At 33.6% G+C, this 20,948-nt stretch overlaps 2 protein-coding genes and 1 pseudogene across 16 annotated transcripts; 1 reads left to right on the forward strand and 2 right to left on the reverse strand.

The window, feature by feature from the left end:
- Positions 1-5,192: 5,192 nt before the first annotated feature.
- Positions 5,193-12,621, reverse strand: LOC148554378 (pentatricopeptide repeat-containing protein At5g57250, mitochondrial-like). 15 transcript variants are annotated; one of them, XM_088494164.1, is made up of 5 exons: positions 9,169-12,621; positions 8,779-8,919; positions 8,281-8,369; positions 7,697-7,783; positions 5,193-7,132 (listed from the first exon to the last, which is right to left on the reverse strand). In XM_088494164.1, the coding sequence occupies exon 1, from the start codon at positions 12,487-12,489 to the stop codon at positions 9,265-9,267; it is 3,225 nt and encodes a 1,074-aa protein (XP_088350290.1). In that variant the 5' UTR covers positions 12,490-12,621; the 3' UTR covers positions 5,193-7,132; positions 7,697-7,783; positions 8,281-8,369; positions 8,779-8,919; positions 9,169-9,264. The 15 variants fall into 15 exon arrangements, with proteins under 15 accessions (XP_088350290.1, XP_088350287.1, XP_088350288.1 ...); XM_088494161.1 differs by having other exon boundaries at positions 5,193-7,236; XM_088494162.1 differs by having other exon boundaries at positions 7,697-7,789.
- LOC148554379 (aspartic proteinase CDR1-like) lies at positions 5,712-7,093 on the forward strand (annotated as a pseudogene).
- A 4,047-nt stretch (positions 12,622-16,668) lies between the features above and the next one.
- On the reverse strand, positions 16,669-20,599 carry SAT32 (interferon-related developmental regulator family protein / IFRD protein family). Its single transcript, XM_088494215.1, has 13 exons — positions 20,181-20,599; positions 19,892-20,060; positions 19,715-19,795; positions 19,383-19,477; positions 19,197-19,312; positions 18,992-19,102; positions 18,279-18,388; positions 17,825-18,119; positions 17,639-17,716; positions 17,492-17,542; positions 17,294-17,380; positions 17,090-17,167; positions 16,669-16,956 (listed from the first exon to the last, which is right to left on the reverse strand). Exons 1-13 carry the CDS (start codon positions 20,188-20,190, stop codon positions 16,906-16,908), a joined length of 1,332 nt encoding a protein of 443 aa, XP_088350341.1. The 5' UTR covers positions 20,191-20,599; the 3' UTR covers positions 16,669-16,905.
- Between the last annotated feature and the right edge of the window lie 349 nt (positions 20,600-20,948).

Here is a 20,948-nt window from a genome sequence, read left to right on the forward strand (position 1 = left end):
AACTGAGAAAAGGAACAAGATCACCTCTAGCACCTAAAGATAGTAAATTACTTGACAACATCCAGACACGCTAGCAATGCTCGACAATGCAAAAGTTCTGACATGAAACTCAGAAGACAGCCCTTACTTTGTATTAAGCTTTAATGGACAGTTTGCTACAGAAGGAATAACAAGTATTCCATCATCTTGAGGGACAACTAACCAAAATCAGGATGTGTTTAATTGGATGGGATGGAAAGTAGACTTGCCAAAATTTTTTGGTCATTTCGTTGTAAAAATCAGAGATCTAAGTAATTTTGGCATAAATAATGAAATCCATGACAAGTCATCCCACTTATTCGAAAAATTAAATAACAACAGCTTACGGCATTTTATTTTCTGTCTCCAATGATAGAATTAAGATTAACATCACTAAAACATTCAATATTGATAACACTAACTATAGAGCACAATGGATATAAATAAAGAATAAATACACATTTTATAGTACCTTTAGTAGACTTTGAAATGCAGCTCGCATCTCAGTCCGAACTTTATACAAGGTTTTTATATTATTATGAGTAGCATTAAACTATTAATAGCAGCAAAAACACGCTCAAGAACATCACGACCTAATTTGGCTTTGATGGATTTGACCCAATCTTCATGATTGGTTTTAAATTTATATCTGAAATCAGATGAAGAAACACATTTCTAGAATAAATACATGCCATAATATTCTTTGTTTCTTATAGACAGAATATAAAACAATATAAGCATGTAAATACATCACACATCATTTACACACCACAAAGCATTCTGCAGTTACGAAAGAAGTAACCATTCATTGCAAAGTACGGTTCTTTTGAAACTAAAGTTCAAAATTGTTTGAGAGAAATATCCCAGGCAAAGGCATCAATTAACAAACAAAAAAGTTTTTCTAATATCAAAATGAAGAATAGATAACCATATGGTACAACATTGTCTACTACAATAAACTAAATCACAAAGCATATAATAGAATACCCTTGGGTTGAAAGCATAACTGTAGAAAGAGCTTTCAATATAGATGCTGCATCTTCTTGGTCTGTTCATGCTGGATGAAGCTTTAGGCTGGGCACTTTAGAAGTAATGTCCAAAGGATGAAAATTTTTCAGCGCCAACAAGGTGTTAATCAGCACTTTAATACTCACCTTATCACACAACAAATACATTGTCATTTAAACAAGCGTTGGTTAAGGGAATAAGGAGAGCACATTGCAAATTACAATTAAATTTAGCCAAGATCTGAGATTTTTTATATGTGAAATACTTACTATGATAATTAATTAATACTTCAACCCCCGTCTTTTCATTGTTGAACTGGATACCAAACAGTAATTGCAGCACACCAAGTTCAGATAAATCGGGTTTAGCTTATTTTGGGGCAAAAATGGTTGTTGGCGCTGAGAATTTGAATTACTGATACTCTTTTTTGGGAAAGAAACATACTTTTTTTTTATTGCACCTAAATGCCTTCTCATTGGTTGGTATGGTTTAAATATCTTTCTCTCTCATTGGTTGGTGCACCTTAAAAGTCTTTCTCTTAAATTTTATGTTAATTACTAATGGAGAGGATATTTTTTTTTTAATTTAATTTGGTCTCCAATTATATAATTTGTTATATTGTAATGTTTTAGTATATTTTTTGTGTGCTTACGTAATCCAATCAATTTTATTTTGTAAGATTTAAAAACAAATAACAAAATAAAATATTAAATTATTCCATGTTAATTAATTAATTGTTAAATATCACGTAACAGCCATATGATTTTTCGTTAACAAAACAATCAACTTGTGCATTTTGTGGATTTAAAATAAAAAACACAAACTTTAAACAAAACAAATCTTAGAATTTAATATATTGACTTAAATTAGTTTAAAATTTTATTATGTCATCTTTACTTCATATTTTTTTTGTGATGATTTCATCCAATAATTATATGTCTCCTGATCGAATAAAGAAATTTTTGGTATATCCGTTGCTTACACTAAATTATTTTATCAGTTTGAAATAAGACAAATGATTATTATGAAAAGAGTAATTATCAGATTTTATGTTTGAATCATCAAATGGCCCGCGCGTAGTGCGAGTTATACACTAGTCTCAGATTAATAGGATTATAGCTCATTGCCCCATGATAGATGCACTGGTTGAAATGTGGCGTCGTAAGACGTACACTTTCCATCATCCACGTATTGAGTGCAGATTACATTAGAGGATGTCATGATGATCCTAGGACTCCAGTATCATGGCCAACCGGTGATTAGATCACCTGATAATAGTACAAGTGGACTAGAAAATAAGTGTCTAATGCAATTTAGCACATAATGTTACCATAAAGGGAGTGACATCAACTTGACATGGTTTCGCAGCCTAACGTGATAATTACCTTTGACTAATGGGGTTAGTAAGAAAATATATGTAAAATGTCACATAATGTTACTATTTGAAACAGCATTATTCTATGGAAAATCAAGAGTCATCGTGCACTGGAAATTTTTGTCATTGCTTCGATAGTTTTCTGGCATTAAAAAGTTCAATTGAGGTTTCGCATATTTTGTATATATGTACAGATTATTGTGTCGAGTATCATGATATGATTGCAAGGGCATAGATGATTTTCTAGTGCTGCTCCATATGTGGGCATGAGTATAAATGTCGTCAATAGGGTCTTTACTGTTAGATATTAATTTTCTGCTTGTATGTAGGTAAAATTTTAATTTGACGTGATTTTTAAATATTTTTTCTTTTTAATTACCTTCTGAAATTACAATTATGTGTTAGGTAGAATGATTATCAACCGAACAAAATTCAATACAGACATTGAACAATCCCTTATGTGAGGAGAAGGTTGGATGATCTTTCCTCGAATGAACTATGTGTTTTGTCATTTGTGTTTTTTACTCATACTGCAGTTGATTACTATTTATAACATTGTACTTTGATATATATTTTTTTTCTATGGGATGCATACAACTCACGCCCCTTCCACAATATATGATTCTTTACTAATTCTTTTAATTTGTGTATATCCTATTTTATTGTATAAATATTCTTAAATAATTATTTCATATATGTTTTTAAATAATTTTTGAACATGAATTATAGTTTTTGTATAAATATTTTTAATAATTATTAAAAATATAAATATATATAATTAATAAAAAAAGACCATGTTATTATAATATAATAGTATAATTATAAATAGACTAACTAAAATAGGAGTGTTATGCATTGAATAAAACAAATACCTATATTGTTATTATGTCATAATTAGGATACATTAATGGAATAATAGAAAGAGATAAATATTGAAGAAGCCATGTATATGCTCGTTTATCAACAAATATGTATGGCTATATTAATAAAAAAATATAAAGAAAATTTAACAAATTTAAAATATAAAAAAAAAACACAAAGTAAGATAATAAGAGAACATAGTTAAAATACGAATTAAAAAAATGGAGCTCCTGATTACATAGTATCATTTAAAATAACAAAATAATAGTAGAATGATAAAAACAAATTAACATATATAAAGGAAAAATAAGTACCAAAAAAATAATTTTGAGAAATTTAAAATAAAATATAAAATATAATAATAATGCAATAATTTTTTTAAAAAAATAATGCAATAGTTAGCTTCCTATTAGCGGTAATAAATAAAGTAGTAGATTATAGATTTTAATTTTTTGTTTTTACTTTTGTAAATATATATAATCCATTTGAAAATTAAAAAAAATGATTAACTTGACAGGTTAAAATAGAATTATGGTTTGTCAAATTTAAAAAAGAAAAAAGTATAGTACTCCTCAATAAAAGGTATTTAAAAGATGAATTGTACTTTTACAATCTTGCTCTTAAATAATTGTCCATTTATGATTAAAATTGTTTTATTTTAAATAAATTTAATTGAGCTTAAAATTTTGTTATTATTAATTTTTACCAAAAAGAATTTATTTTATTAACATTGAAAATCAACCCCAATATATTTGTATATATTTATATGTATATTACATATGTTTTCAATAAAGTAATCAATCATGCACCAAAATAATCGAAATCATAACACAAAAACATCAATCATTAATCAACTAATTTACTTTTGTGCCTTTATTTATATTTGATTATAAATGTGAGGGTAATAAAAAATCAGATGATCGGACAATAAATATTTGATATCCATATAAGATAATTAAATGTTCTATATTTTATAGGGTATTAGTTAAAAAGGAAAAAAATAGTTAATATTGTCTAATTCTTTTAAATAGTCAATTATTTAAGACTAATTAAATTTTAGAGAAAAGGACAAATAGGTCCCTGACCTTTTGTCCCGCAGACATTTCCGTCCCTGATCATTGAAAAATACTTTTAAGTCCCTGACCTTCACAAAATTTGGACGGATCAGTCCCTGACGGAGACATTTGGACGGATCAATCCCTGATGGAGGCATTTGGACGGAGGGACTGATCCGTCCAAGTTTTGTGAATGTCAGGAACTTAAAAGTATTTTTCAATGGTCAGGGACGAAAATGTCCGCGAGATAAAAGGTCAGAGACCTATTTGTTCTTTTCTCTAAATTTTATAAATGCAAAATATTTATAGCCTGTAGAAAGCTTCGTTTTAAATCCCCAATCCCCCCCCCCCCCCCAAAAAAAACAAAAAAAATGTCACCTTTTAATTTATTTGTCATATATCAACTGCTCTAAACAAATGTGTACATTTTGTTTCAGATACAATCACACTCAATGCATGTTCAACTTAAATCCATACGAGTAAAGTATCGTTTTTGTCCCCAACGTTTGGGGTAAGTCTTATTTGTGTCCCTAACGTTTAAATCGTTCTATTTGTATCCTTAACGTTTATAAAAGTGATTCAATGTTATCCTACTATCAATTATACTAACAAATCAAATTATATTTTTCATTTATTCTTACTTGGATGTATTCATTCTCAATTAAGTCTCACTTGGATGTGTTCGATTTTAATATTATACCCACTATTTGTGTTTAGATTTAATTATGTCCCTAGAAAAGTAAATTATGTAAATGTTGTAGGAATTAGTTTCAACATTTGATGAGGTATTTTTCGGAGTAGATCATCGATTCTATCCCAGACATTTGTATTCTAACTTCAAGAAGAGATTTTTAGAACTCAAACTAAAACGCTCATGATGTCTAATTGACGGCAAGATAACATTGAATCACTTTTATAAACGTTAGGGATACAAATAGGACGATTTAAACGTTAGGGACACAAATAGAATTTACCCCAAACATTGGGAACAAAAACGATACTTTACTCGATCCATATTTATTTAGAATGCAATAATCAAATGTCAATTGAAGTCACTATATACAAACATTTCCCTTCTTAAAAATATCATCAAACCATAACACATGCTCCTTGTTCTCCAGAATTGTTTGGCAGAGGATGTATTAAACAAAATGTCACAACAATCATGCATTTCCACTTTTGAAACCTCTCTTAGTTTACAAACCTGCCATCAATTTTCTTTTGTTCAAATCATACCTGCAATGCAACCATTTCAATTGGTAATAGAGTAATGACTTCAAGCTTATACATATACATATTAGACAAAATCCTTGTTTACTATATATATTGTTAACATGTCTTAGAAAGTTGTATCTACAACTTGCCAAAAGCCATTTCAATTAACTGAAGGTGGAATGACACTTGTCATTGAAACTTCGATTCTTTTGTTACTAACCTTCTCAACCTGGTGTTTCTCAATATCTATCAGCACCAATTCTTCAACAACCACATCCTTGGCTAAATTACCAAATGCTACAACTGCAAAACCTAAAAGATTGGTCACCAAACTCATTCATCAAAGATCTGTTCACCATCCACACTACAACCAAAGTGAAACAGCCAAAGAAAGGATCGAACTCGACATCCAGCATTCCATTGCACGTGTCATGTATTTGCATGCGAGGATTGAAGGAACTATGGCCACCAGCGACCATAGGACTCAACTTTCTCCCTCCTCGTCTGGTAGAACGATAATGGCAAATATCTCGGTAGGCCAACCTCCCACCCCACAGCTAGTTGTGATGGACACTGCCAGCGAAATCTTCTGGATTATGTGCAACCCTTGCACGAATTGTGATCAACATTTGGGTCAACTTTTTGGCCCTTCAAAGTCTTCCACCTACACCCAATTATGCAGGACACCTTGCGGCTTTCGAGGCTGCAATTGCCACCCCTTGGATAGGTCACCGTTCAGTATCACTTATGCAGACAATTCGTCTGCATCAGGAACCCTTGACTATGAAACGCTAGTCTTTGAGACATCTGACGAAGGTTCCATTCAAATACCAAACATAGAAATTCGGGTGTGGCCGCGCCACTGTGTACAATAATGATCCAGGGTATAATGGAATACTAGGACTAAACGATGCACCTATGTCTTTGGCATCACAAATAGGCCATAAATTCTCTTACTGCATAGGAAGCCTAGCTGACAAAAGTAGTAATTACAACCAACTGATCCTAGGCGAAGGAGCAGATCTTGAAGGCTATCCAACCCATTTTCAAGCTCTTCGTGGCATGTATTACATCACCATGGAAGGCATAAGTGTAGGAGAAAGGAGGCTCGACATTCCTCCTGCAACTTTTGAGATGAAAGAGAATGGCGCGGGTGGTGTCATCATTGACACAGGGTCTACGCTCACCTACCTACCTGATGATGTGCAAAATTTACTATACAAGGAATATCCTTGGCGGGTCCTTTAGGAAAGTTATAATCGAAACTTATCCCTGGCTATATTGCTATTTGGGGGTTGTGAGTAGAGATTTAGTTGGATTTCCAGTGGTTACCTTCCATTTTGCTCAAGGTGCAGATTTGGCTTTGGACACTGGAAGCTTCTTTGAACAGCTCACAGACAGCGTATTCTGCATGGCTATAGGTCCAGTCAGTGCGACTGGCGTCGACAACCGATCTTCTGTTATCGGCTTATTGGCTCAGCAGGGTTACAATGTTGGATATGACCTTGTTAACCAGATTGTTTACTTTCAAAGAATTGATTGTCAACTGCTTAGTGGCTGATGGAAGTCTATGCATTCCAAAACGAAGCGACCAAATTTCCTGTTAAGCATTGAATGAGAGCTCAGAACCAAATACTTCTACACTGATGTCAACAGCAACTGAGCAAGGCCATGCTATTTCTCAAAAGTGCATCATAAAATTAACTGTTGAAAAATACAATGGGCATTAGAACAATTGATTACTAAGCGACTATTGGCATCACAAAGAACAAAGTGTTACATGCTGTGCGTGTGCATGTGGCCATGTGAAAAGTAACAAGGACTTATACTTACAGGCTTACAGCAACAAAAACACGGTTAAAGAAAAACTGCCATGTCCCTAAAAGTATATTGCATACATACTTTCTGAAATCAATTGAATAAAAGATAATATGGCAGTGGAGACTCAGAAAACTAAAGAACCAAATCACATACTTCTGATATCAACATGTTAACAGATAAAATAAGAAGTGCAAACCATAATCTGTCTCACCAAAAGCTCAAACTCACAATGTGACAACATATTATAACAACCTGAGTATAAACTAGTAACTGTGGCAACATAATGTGGAATGCTGTGCACCGGGCTCCCTTTCCCTTAGATTTATGATCTGAGGCAACATACCTGTTTGACAAAGTAATAAAAGAAATTCTCTATGGCCTCACGAGCTTAAGGCAGAAAGCCAATGCTTCACACCGACCCAATCAGAAGCTAAATCTTGCATATAAAATAGAGGGTTTCAACTTCGGAACAAGGGGAATTCCCTCCAATCAAAGAATGGGCTAAAAATGGAACCAAAATTAAGAAGGGTATAAAAGTCTTTTCAAACATTTAGATACCAAATGATTTCCAATCAAATACATAGGAAAATGACAAGATCTGGCGGAAAAAATAAAGTAATACCCAATTTGATCTGATCTATAAATGAAATCACTTCATTCTTTTCTTTAAATACCCAAAAAAGAAAAAGAGATCTGATTTAAGAATGAAATCATTTCTGGTTCTTTGTCATTCAAAACTCCTCCATGAAGGGCAAAAGGCATTAGGATTAAGGTAGATTTCATTTGTTTGAAGACAACCATTCTCTGGTTAAAAAGGAAGTTCAGGCAGGGAGGGAAGAAGTGTAAGGAAATGAAAGAACAAACTGAAAATACAACTCAATCCACTTTAAAATACTAAAAAAAATTGTCTCCAGAAAAAGTACTTACATTTGATCTCCACAAATGCAGAGCATGACTTTTTTAATTTCAAGCTTAAAGCAGCAATTAGCATGTAATCAGGTGCCTGCTCCTATTATCTGTTGTCATAAGAAAACATTAAGCATTCTTAAGTGCAAATCCTTTACTACATAAACATATGGTGCCTGTAAGTTATCGAAAGACATGAATGCACCCATGTCATACTGATAATGACCACACTTCCTAATCCACAAAAATGCTACGAAAGAGCTGTGTCTCTATATGTTCATTTAGAACCCAAAAGAATTTGCCTCTTGTTTTTGTATAGAAGTACTATCTTAGCCCACCAATATGTATATGCATTGCCTAATATTAATTAAAAACCAATAGAATAAAAATTAAATTTCATCATCCTCCTGGCCTACGTATCTAAAACTAAAAAAGAAAAGTTCAATTGTAATAGTGAAGCTCTTAATTACGTGCAAAGGTTTATAACTCAAGTTAAATCAAAGTTGAGCATGTATTTACCATTTATATATCTTACAGGTCAGATACGGATCCCTTGCACTCCAATTGGCACCCTATTGTCCTTTTCAGACTGGTTGTGCGGTCAAAGAAACTGGAATGACAGAGGGCTAGGACATCATTTTCTCGTTTATCTGGTTGATGCTGCAATGAAAATTTGAGAACTTTTTTACTGTAGCGAGGACTATAAAGCTAATCCGAGATAATCAAATAAAAAAGGGCAATTGTGAACATAACAGTTGAGCAAGGCAAGCTTAAGTTGTCTAAGAAGTTATGAACTTGTAAAAAGGTCAAATCAGTCTATCATATGCTAATGTTCTGTAATACTTTGACCTGAAACGAATGTGATTATAAATATATACTGAAAACTTAATTATGAGGAAAAATATATACCTGCAGATGTCAACTGTGTGATCTCTCCTGGCATTAAAAATAGAGAATTTCCCACATTGAAAGAATTCATTTTCTCTCTTCTTTCTTATGTTCAGCTCATCGACTTAGGTGGGAAAGCATTCCCTTAGCTACTTGATTAGCTTTCTGTAGCTCCCCTTTGGCACAATGTGTGGCAATCATGGAATAATAGAAGTCAAAGTTGAGTGGCCGGGACCTTGTCACATGACTATCATTATTTATTGTAAGATCACTTTCAACGCTAGCATCACAAGATCCAAAATCCAAACCGGTTCTACAAGAGGAGGATAGAGGCCTTGAAGATTGTAAACCAGCGTTTAGCTCAGAAATGTTCCTCTGTGCGTGAGCTCCTTGATTATATGTAGATAACCTTAGAACAGGATAAAGTGTGCTTGCAATTTCATTAAGAACTGTAAGGGCTTCTTGAATACTTCCTTGCTCACACAAAATGGCAAGAAAGCCACCTATTGACTCATTATCAACCTCATTGTTAACTATGTTAATTATCTCTTCAATATTCTTCGATTTGAGCATTTCTCTCAAGACGCTCCTAGCTTCTTCCATCCGTCCCTTTGAACATAAGCCTCTTATCAAGTACAAGAACCCAAAAAAATCAGGTGATACATCCTTCCTCTTGAACTCGTAATAGAATTGAAGTGCTCCTTCCATGTTGCCCTTTTGGCAATGGCAATTTATGACAGCACTAACCGTCAAGCTGTCAGGCTCAATATATTTTGTCTCCATATCGTTTAGAAGCTCGAGCGCATTCTCTAATTGACCAAACTTTGAAATACCCTCAAGTAGTGAATTGTAAACTTGTGTTTTTGGTTGAAAGCCCTTCAGGACCATTTTACTGAAAACATGCTCAGCATCTACCAGATATCCCTCCCTACTCAGTGCATAAATTAATGTGGCATAAGTTATTTCAGAGGGTATCAAATTAAGTTTCTCCAATGAATCAAATAGCCGAAATGCTTCAATAAGACGTCCCTCATGGCACAATCCATTTATTATAGAATTATATACAACTATGTCTAACGTGATCCCTTTCTTTTCAACAAAGGCACAAAGATCCAATGCTTTATTGAGATATCCTCCCTTGCATAAGGCATCAATCAGATTGGCATAATCAGCATACATGACTTGTAAACTATCTTGAGTCTTTACCACAAGCTTATATGCATCTAAAGCTCTACCTTCCTTTATCAGAATCCTGAGGATGGAGACCGGAAGGGTGATTGGGTTTTCCATAAATTGAAGGGCACTATGAATATCTTTTAAACATAGGTAGCATGCTAGTATCCTTCGCATCATTGGATCAACTAGGCCATATTCTTTTAGAAAGATATTCAATAGGGGCAGCATGTGCTCCCTATTCCTGTTACTAAGATAGCTTCTCAAAATAGAATAATAAGAGTTTCTTGTAACGTATAAACCTGTCTTTCTCATCATCAAGCACAAGCGATATGCATCCTCAAGAAATCCTCTTCTGCACAATAAAAAGATCGCATCATTACATACTGACTCATATGAGTCTTGGCCCAATCCTTCCATTGTGTAAACTAAATCTAAAACCTCTTTTGCACCCTTTTCAGTGAGAATTGTCCTCATTAGCATCCTAAATGTATATCTACTTAACTCCAGTCCTTTATCATTGAGTTCGACTAATGCCTCAATGGCCATTTCTACCATACCCTTCTTGCAGAGGCCATGAATAATACTAGTGTAGCATACAGGTGAAGAGAATGATGTTTTTCTGAAGTCGTCAAACATCACAAGTGCCTCGTCAATTCTACCTACCTTGCAATACTGATCAATCATTGTGCAATAAGTAACAGAATTCGGAACCAGGCCCATTTCTGGCATTCCTTTGTAAAGAGCATAAACATCTTCAAAAGCCCCCATCATAAACAATGCTTTGATCAACACATTGCACATTATGATATCCATGGCGATTCCAGCTTCTTCTAGTCGCCTCTTTGTCTGCAAAATCCCCGGAGTGTTCTCTTCTTCGGTATAACCGTGCAACAATGTGCTGTACGTAATCACGTCTGCAGCCACATCTTTCGATAACTCATCTGCCTCAGATGTCCTCCCGAACTTGCACAAACCATTTATTATGGTATTATACGTAACAACACTAGGACTAACCCCTCTTTTCTCCATTTCAACAAATAGCTTAAAGACACTACCAAAATCTCCAATCCGACAATACCCATCAATCAAAACTGCATACACAAACTCATCCAACTCAATTCCCAACTCACCTATCCTCTCGAAAACACCACGTGCTTCCTCAAATTTACCCTTCTTACAATAAGCAGATATTATTGCAGTGTAAGTGACCTTATTGGGTCTCTTCCCTTCCTTTATCATCTTAGCCAAGATCCCGAATGACTTCTCCACATCGCCTAACTTCGAAAACCCATCAATGAGTATAGTATAACTCACATAATCATGATCGATACCCTTCACCACCACCATTTCCCTCATCTTTCGAAAAACCTCCACCAAGTCATTTCCTTTAACATACCCACAAACCCAAACACTATACAAAACAACATCCAAACCGATCCCATCCTCCTCCATCCTCCTAACCATACCACAAACCTCATCAAGCCTCCCCAACCTAACAAGTGCACCAACAATTGCAGTTAAAGTAACCAAGCCGGGCCTCAACAGTGCCCCAGAACCCACAGCATTGTCATAAAACCCTAACGCAAGTTCAGGCTTCCCAATCCTACAAAACCCAGAAATCACAGAGCTACAAACAAAATCATCAAAAGGGTACCTTACCCTATGATCTGTCATGATCTCCAGCACCTCCATTGTCATGCCTAGGTCCCCCTGAGAAGAGAGCCTGTGAATAAGAGAAGAGAAAGTGAGAGGAGAGGGCAAAACGCCACCGTTTTGGAGGCAATAGCGTAGAAGAAAGAGTGCCCTATGAGGGTCATGGTGGGTACGGATGAGTGTGTCCCAGATGCGAGGATGGGAATGGGTGAAGTGAGTTAAGATGAGATTCTCGGCATCTTGGAAGCTTCTAGAATGGAGGAGTGCCCACGTGAGGATGGAGTGGGTGGTAGGGTTAGTGGGGATGAGTGTGGCAGTGGTGAAGAGGTGGATGATGAGGTTGAACTTGCGGTGGCGGAGGAGGGAGAGGAGGAATATGTTGATGGATTTCAGGGTTGGGGTGAATCCACGCTTCAATAATGTTTGGAGTGAATGGTTCTTTGAGGAGCACGAAGAAGAAGAAAAAGAAGAAGAAGAGGAGGAGAATGGTCTTCTTGTGTAGAACATGTTCATGGGAGGGAATAACGGTATTCAGTCAGAATCGAAGATGGTGAAGTGCAACTGAACTCAACATGAAACTCTCTCAGCCTAGCCCAGTTTTGGTCGGACTCTCCAAATAGGCAATGCCATAGTTGGACACAAATGATAGTTGCTTCCTGACCAAAAAAGGAAAAAAAATAAATGATAGTTGCTTGAATTGTTAGAAAATGGATCCTCTTAATTTTTTTTAACAATTGAGAGAGTAAAGTGTAATCTCTCACTATTAATTGTTATAAGTGAGACCAAGAGAAAACATAAAAGAAAGTATATTGAAGGGTTATACATCACACTTTACTTTTTGTTATGTGTCATGTCGAGGATGTAACTTTGACAAACCAAAAAAACACATAAATTCTTTGATAGAGAGCTTTTAGGATAGAAACTCAGGGAAGTTAATTTCATGTAAAATTGATAGCTAAGAGTCGTTAAATGATTTAACAGGTTTGACTAAATTATCATCTAACAGATCTCATTTATCAACTTCACATGAAGTTAACTACACCCTTAGTTATCAGAACTGAACCGGTAATCAATTTGATCATATGACTGGGTCACCAGGTTACTGGTTCAACCGGTGGGTCACTGATTTACCTGATTAACTCGGTCATAATTTAAAAAATATAAAATTATATAAATAAAATTAAAATCATGTGTTAAAACCAAAGTTTTAAAAACCGGATCGGTCATCGAACCGTTCTGATCACTGGTTCATTAATTTACTGGTTCAACCGTGATCTAACCGAAAAATCTGTTTTATAATAAAATAATAAATAAATATAAATAAACACCTAAATACATACTTGTAGTCTAATACAAACTTACTCATTCCATAAGAAAATCATCCCCATCTAAAGCAAAATGCAATTCCAAACACGGAATACTATTCAATAAGTCAATACTGTTCAAACAAAATGCAATTCTAATCATTTAATAAGTTAATACTGTACAATCCTTACAACTGAGTAGCAAGACCTCTTCTGCAATTAAGCTCAACCTAATCACTGAACCAAACCTTCTCAAAACATAACAATTATCAAAATTTATCACAATCTAAACTTATATCTAACAAATATATTATCTAAACTTTTATAATTTTGATAATTGTTAGATATAAGTTTAAATTATGATAAATTTTGATAATTATGTTTTGAGAAGGTTTGGTTCAGTGATTAGGTTGAGCTTAATTGCAGAAGAGGTCTTGCTACTCAGTTGTACGGATTGTACAGTATTAATAAGGTTCTGAGAACTGGATCGGTCATTAAACCGCTCTAGTTACTGGTTCAATTGGTCTAACAGTGGTTCAACCAAAAAAACTGTTTTAGAATAAAATAATAAATAAATTATAAATATCCTAAAATATAGAAACAACTTGTGAGTGACTATTGAAAGAAATGCCAATTCAAATAGTACAAAGTGTGAAGATATCAGATAATACCATGATATATTGAAAGAAACCCAATAAACAACACTATAATCTCTGTTGCAAGAAGTCCTGAGAGAATGCTAAATTAAAACAGTAAATACAGAAAGTAACATTTCAAAGAGAGATAACAAGTAGATCAATTCTCAAAACTCTTAATTGTTATTATCCTATTCCGCAACATATGCAAGCTATAATGTACAAATACTTCGTTTCTACTCAAATATCTATACCATAGGCGGATCTGCATCATATACTATTAAATTAAACTTTCTAATTGTGACTATAGTTTTGATAAAATTGCCGTATTTACATATTCCTATTTGTACAAAACGGAAGGCAAGACTAGCTAGCTTTAATTCTCTTACAAAAAACTAGTATAACTTGAAAAACAACAATGATAAAGCCATGAAGAGATTCTATTAGTTCCTACTAAACAAAATTAGATCAAAACTAAGGGTGAATTTTCAGTATTAAGAAATCAACTGTGTCTCTTGAATCTCCAATTAAATTATGCCAGTAATCCAAAGAGTTGACTTACTATACAATGAACGAGTGCAGAAATAGAAGGAAAGATGAAGAGGTACCATAGAGCAGGAAAATAGTTAGTTTTCTTGTTCCTGCGAGTGTGAGCACGCGCTGACGCTGCGAAAATCCTTTTGCTGGTTCATATTGCCATTTTCCTTCTCAGTTCTGATAAAGAACATTGATAATTGAGAAAGATGATCAACACAACGTAAGTGAAGAGTGAAGAGCGAACATTGACAATTGAGAAAGATAATCAACACAGCAGAGACACAAAACACACAACAGCACACCAGAACCCAGAATCCACAGCAGCAGCACAGCCAGAAAATTAATAGCAGCACAAAATTAATACTACCAACAACATTCAGCATTCAGCATTCAGCATTCAAAAAAGATATATTTGCGTGTAATTATCCTTTTTGCTCTCCATCCAAAATAAGAACGATTAGACGAGGCGTTTCATTTCTTTCTATTTATTAAGGGTAAAGATTTTAAATGGTCTAAAAAAAAGATTGAATCTATAATACTTTTTAAATTGTTGTTTCGACTGGGAAAAGAAAAATCATAAGAATTTTTAGTTATATGTCCTGATTTAGTTATTTAGTGCAATATAATTAATTAACATTCAGTTTTCACTACAATAATGATAAAATTTTACTATAATTTTAAAACAATTATAAGCACATGCAATTTCAAAGAATTTCGCCTAATCCACCTAAGATGGTGATTTTGAACTTTGCTTAAGAGTTCAGACTTAAGAGGATAGTGATTCACAAATGGGGGGTTGTGTCGGGGAAGGGGGGTGAGTGACTGAACGTTGGGTTTTTTTTTTTTAAAAATCAAAACCGCGCCGTTTATCAGAAACCGGTCCAGTCCAATCGGCATTCAGTAGTTTTCGAGCAATTTCCAAATGGACGGTTATTAACAATGGATTAGATCGTTTTCATCGCTGGTTCTCAATTGAACATGTTTGACCGGTCGGTCCAATCTGATTTTTAGAACTATGAGTATTAACTTATTAAATGATTAAATTGACTTATTGAATAGTACTATGTATTTGGAATTGCATTTTACTTTAGATGATGATGATTTTCTTATGGAATGACTAAGTTTATATTAGACTACAAATATATATTTGAGTGTTTATTTATATTTATTTATTATTTTATTATAAAACATTTTTTTTAGTTAGACCATAATTAAATTGGTTGAACCAATAAATTAATGAATCAGTGACCAAAATAGTTTGATGACCGATCCAATTTTTAGAACCTTAGTATATATATTATAAACATATAATGCACATTAATATTTTTGTTTTCCATATTAAAAAAATTAGCGAATCAACCATAACTTATGTTCATATTTTCAATCATGTTCAAACTTCAAAGTAATATGTTTGTTACGAGTCTTTCAGGTAGTGTTTGTTTTGAGGTACTGGAACAGAAACAGAAATATTAACACTCAATATCATGCTTGTTAGTTTAGAGACTGGTACTAAAATTTTAGTCTCTGTCTCCAAAATTTTAGTATTTTAGTACTTCCAAAAAGTGAGACACAGGAGATTAAAATTTTTTAAGATGGAAACTGAAACTTTAATTACATTTTATACCTAAAATACCCCTATTTTAATTAATTAATTCTAACTTTATCCTTTATACAAATTAAATTAGAACTTCATTCTTATTTCGGTCTCTATCTCTCACATTACACTAAACACAATACTAAGACTTATTTCAATCTGTGTCTCCATCATTGTCTCTCATCTAGACACTACCTTAGAATTTGAAGTTTTTCGAAATACTCAAACCAAACTCAAAGTCAATTAGCGAAATTTGCTATTATCTTTTCGTAAACAAAGCCTAATTTATTATTATATCTAAACATAATTAATGTATAAAAAAAATTTACATAAAATATTCAAACAACAAATTACTTTTACTTTAAAAAAACTTAAAAATCACTTCAAAAAAAACCTTTTTTAAAACTCATTCAAACAAACACAATACATAGTCAATATAAAATATACATTAAAAATATATAATGCACATTAATATTTTTGTTTTCCATACTAAACAAAACAAATTAAACATAAGCGAATCAACCTTATGTTTTGTATTTTCAATCATGTTCAAAGCAATTTTATTTGAAGCCTTTCCAAATCATCAACCAAACTAAAGTCAACTAGCTAAATTCGCTATTGATTTTTCTTAAACAAATTGGCCTACCTATATTATTGCTTGAAAAAGAGACCATTACACATAAAGCCGTATTGTCAGCTGCAGATATGCCCTGGTGACTTAATATAGGTATACATTTTTCTTTATCATCAATGTCAAAGCAATATCAATCTAAAGTCACAAAGCTGAAGAATAAAATTAAATGAAATGAATTGTCAAATCCCCTCCATATGACACAATTATTGTTGTTCCCACTGCAGCTCAAGCCTCCTCCTCAGGGACACTGACAGCATAGTGGCCGAAGTTCCTTCCCTGTTAATATCACCAAATAAATGAAGAATATAAGAATTGTTTCTTGCATCAAAAGTTATGTTTGTTGTCCAATTTTCAGATGATATAATGTATTTCAACAGGATTATAGAAGTGAATGAATAAGTATACCAACCTCAGCTTGCAAACGCTGCTTATTAAGATATTGGGTTCTAGCCTTGTTCAGTACTGAATTTGGAGACTTAAACAATCTCTGCAAGTACAATGTGCAGTCAATAACTCTCTAGTCAAGGCACCTACTAGATGCAGTCAATAACTCAACAGATAAATGGCAACAATAATGCAAAAGAAATGAGCATTATCACTCGCACAAACTTACCTTCTCACCACCAGACATTCTCTGTTCGCTATTATTGAACTTTCTCTTCGGCGTGAAATCAAAGACATCATGAAGGAACTCATTTTCCTATTTTGACAAGCGAGAACAGTACCAAGAGAAAAGGGGGAAACAACCATCAATATCAGCATTTTAGCAGATCAGAAATTCATTCAGAAATTAAATCAAAGAGCAACCAACCTGCATATGCTTAATAAACCCACCCCCAAGAAAGTGCTTGAGAAAATTTAACTGCACAAGATCTGCATGTTAGAATGCTTAAGTGCAGAATATCACCGCAAATTTTTTAATTTGGAAAAAAACAAAGATGAAAGAATGCAAGAAAACCTGAATCATTTGGGACCACGATGATGTCTGCAAGGAATCACCACCAATCTTTGTTGAAGTTTCGGGGGAGTAACCATACTAACATAACAAAGTAAGATCAGAACATAAATACTAGATTCACAAGACGATGAATGACTTCTGTTATCATAGTAATATTAACTAATGAATAAAATGAAATTAAAATACCTCAAAAAATTCTAAAATATCTCGGAACAAGTTCCTCTGGCTATTAAGATCCTTTTTGGCAGAACCCTTGCCACCGGCCTCCACAGAAAGGTCTCTGCATTGATTTATGACCTTCCCTTTCAATCCTTGTAAACATATGTAACTTTCTTGTGTTTTACTCTCTTCTGCACTCCTAGAATCAGTATAAAATTTCTCTGTAGTTCCAATCTCAAAAATAAGAGCCAGAGCTTCACCAGCAGCAATTCGTACAGTCCGATCTTCCTTGTCCAGAAGACCCGATAAATAAGATATTTGACTACATCAAGAATAAAAATAATAAGATTGATCCAAGGAAGTGATGCATAAAATAAGATTGGAAGCAAAGTCTTTTCCTCTATGAGAGGAGTACATTGGCCCATTACTCGTTCAGCAATGAAATAAAAATAAATGTGGTAGTCAAGAATATTGAGCTTACTTTTGCCAATTTTTTGAATTTAGGTTCATATCGTCCATGGTAGAGAGGAGAAAAGACCACGAAGACACCACAGAAGTTATTAATTGGGCAGATGGTTTGACTGCAACCACCTAAACCATGAAACAAATGAGGCAGTAAATAGAATGAACAATTCCATACACCAAGGTGGAAGTGGAAAAAATGCTGTCATCATACTTAGGCTTGGCAAAGCTTTTCAAATAGGTGCTTGTGCTTTTTAAAAGCTCAAGCTCCTCATTTTGTGTTTGGTAAATCAAAAAGACCATGTGCTTGTGCTTGCAGCTTTTAAAAGATAAAAGATCGGGATACTTTTGAAAGCACCTAAGATAGAGCTTTTCAAAGTTGACTTGTGCTTTTCAAAATTTAAAAGTCTAATATAACCTCATATGTTAACTATTGTAGTATTTTCAAATTTAATGCTTGCATTTATGTCTATTATAGTATTTTTAAATTTTAAAAACTATTTTACCAAACGCAATTGTTGTTGCTTGTGTTTATTAAAAGCTATTTTTAATTTGATTTACCAAACATAAATGCTACAACTTTTAAAAAACTTTACCAAACTAAGCCTTAGCATACAAACACTGAACATGGGAGAATTACTATTGGGAACATATTAGACCGGCAAGACAATCCTACTAGCAGATGTTGATAAGTGGATAAAACAAATTAGTATGGTAGAAAAAGTTGCTTACATTGGAACCTAATTTGGGATGGATCACTCGCCACATGATATCCATTGACTGTTCGGTTTCTTCTTGATCGATCCCTCCAACAAAGGTTATTATAGCCAAGCATTCAAGCAACTACAAAAACAATTGGCATCAACCAAATAAGATCCAACTAAATAACAGAGACTCTCCATGAAAAACTTTCACACAGGATTTCGCAATTACTCACCGAGGGTATCTTTGAAACATCTGACTTGGACGCAAGAGATTCATCTAGAGGACGAACTGATTCTTCAAATATTTCACGTGCATTATTGCCGCATCCAACAGTCAAGGCCAAACAACCTGAAAAAGAATTAAGTATTTAATGATATGAACGTAACATGAAACATAAGCAAGTTACTTAAAATCTTACCAATGGCGTGCGATGCCAAAGATATCTCCTTAGCAGATGCTTTTTTAGATCCTTTTTTTAATGAAGCAAGACAATGGTGTAGTAAGGTAGCAAATCTGATCAAGAAAAGCACGGCATGTTATGATAACCAATTTTTTTTTTTGGGAAAGACATCAATACGTATAGCATCAAGGCCTAAATACGGAATAGGAAACCAAAAACTAAAGGGAAACATCTACTCACCCCCAACCCCCGCACCCTTATTGCTATGGGAAAACTCATAACCACAAAAGACCACAAAAACAATTGCTAAATAAATAAAAGATTTTATAAGCCAGTTGATAAATTCTTACTTCTTCTCCACAAAGTCATGCTGAATATTGCTATTGAATGCATCAATGATCGATGACAAAGCATTCTCCCTTGTGGAACCCCTTTCATTCAAACAACACATATCAATCATCGATTCAGAATATCAAAGTCTAGCTCCATGTGCATTCAATTTTCTTTTGACGGGCAAGTAAAGTTACCTTTTCTCATCTAAGGCATCCAGAGCTTGGTCGAGAACAGAATCTTGATAAAATTGCACATCTTCACCCCCATACACCGACATCATATCAGAACGCGAAGTTGATGACGAAGTCACGCTACTATCATCATCGGTATCGAACATTGCAGCACTTTTCCGTTGAGAATTACCTGAACCATCAAGAAACCAGTAATAATTAGACATTTAAATAGGTATATTCAATTGAATTAAATCAAATCATTTTGGTTAATGAGATATGGAAGAAAAAAAACCCTAGAATCGCGGCTTACGTTTTCCCATGGTTTTAGGGCTCTGTATGTATGCTTTGATTTGTTGAAGGGTTTTATGTATTATTTGTAAGGTGTTACAAGAAAGAATCGGAATTTGAAATGGCGAAGGGTGAACAAGTACGAGGATTGGAAGAAGCAGAACTAAAAGGAATTAGAATCGGGATGAAGAAGCGTATAAACAACAACAACACTGGGTTTGACTCTGATGGTGAATAAGCCATTAAAATACTGCGGTGAAATAGGAATCTGAAAACTTCTCTCTGAGAGAGGGATTAGAATCAGGATTAGGATTATTATATAGATGTGGATGTAGATATAATTGGACGGAACCCTAAAAAAGACAGGTTTCGATCAAACCAGGAGGCTCGACTGCGATAGAGAGAAAAATGGTGAAATACAACTTAAGTTTCTTCAAATTTTAACCCCCGTTTTTTTGGATTTTCATTTTGAATAACATTTTTGTTTTAAGATTAATAAATATATCTAAAAAATTTATATTTTTAAAAATATGATGCTTGAAAATTTATATTTAGATATCACAAAAAGTTATTTATTTAGTGTTATAAATGGTTAGGAATTTTTTTTAATAGATTTTTAGATATTATTTTTAACAAGTCTCAAGATTAAATTAAGATAAGTTTATTTTAGCTTATATATTTTTGAAAATAAATTCTTAATTTCTAAAATAGTGCTAATATTTAAAAAGAGTATCTTGTTAATAAAAGTAAAGATTTTACTAGCATGTGCTTTAAAAATAATTTTTCAAAT

Source organism: Arachis ipaensis, chromosome B7 (genome assembly GCF_059453495.1).
Source record: "Arachis ipaensis isolate K30076 ecotype BB chromosome B7, ASM5945349v1, whole genome shotgun sequence".
In the NCBI taxonomy this organism is placed as follows: domain Eukaryota; kingdom Viridiplantae; phylum Streptophyta; class Magnoliopsida; order Fabales; family Fabaceae; genus Arachis; species Arachis ipaensis.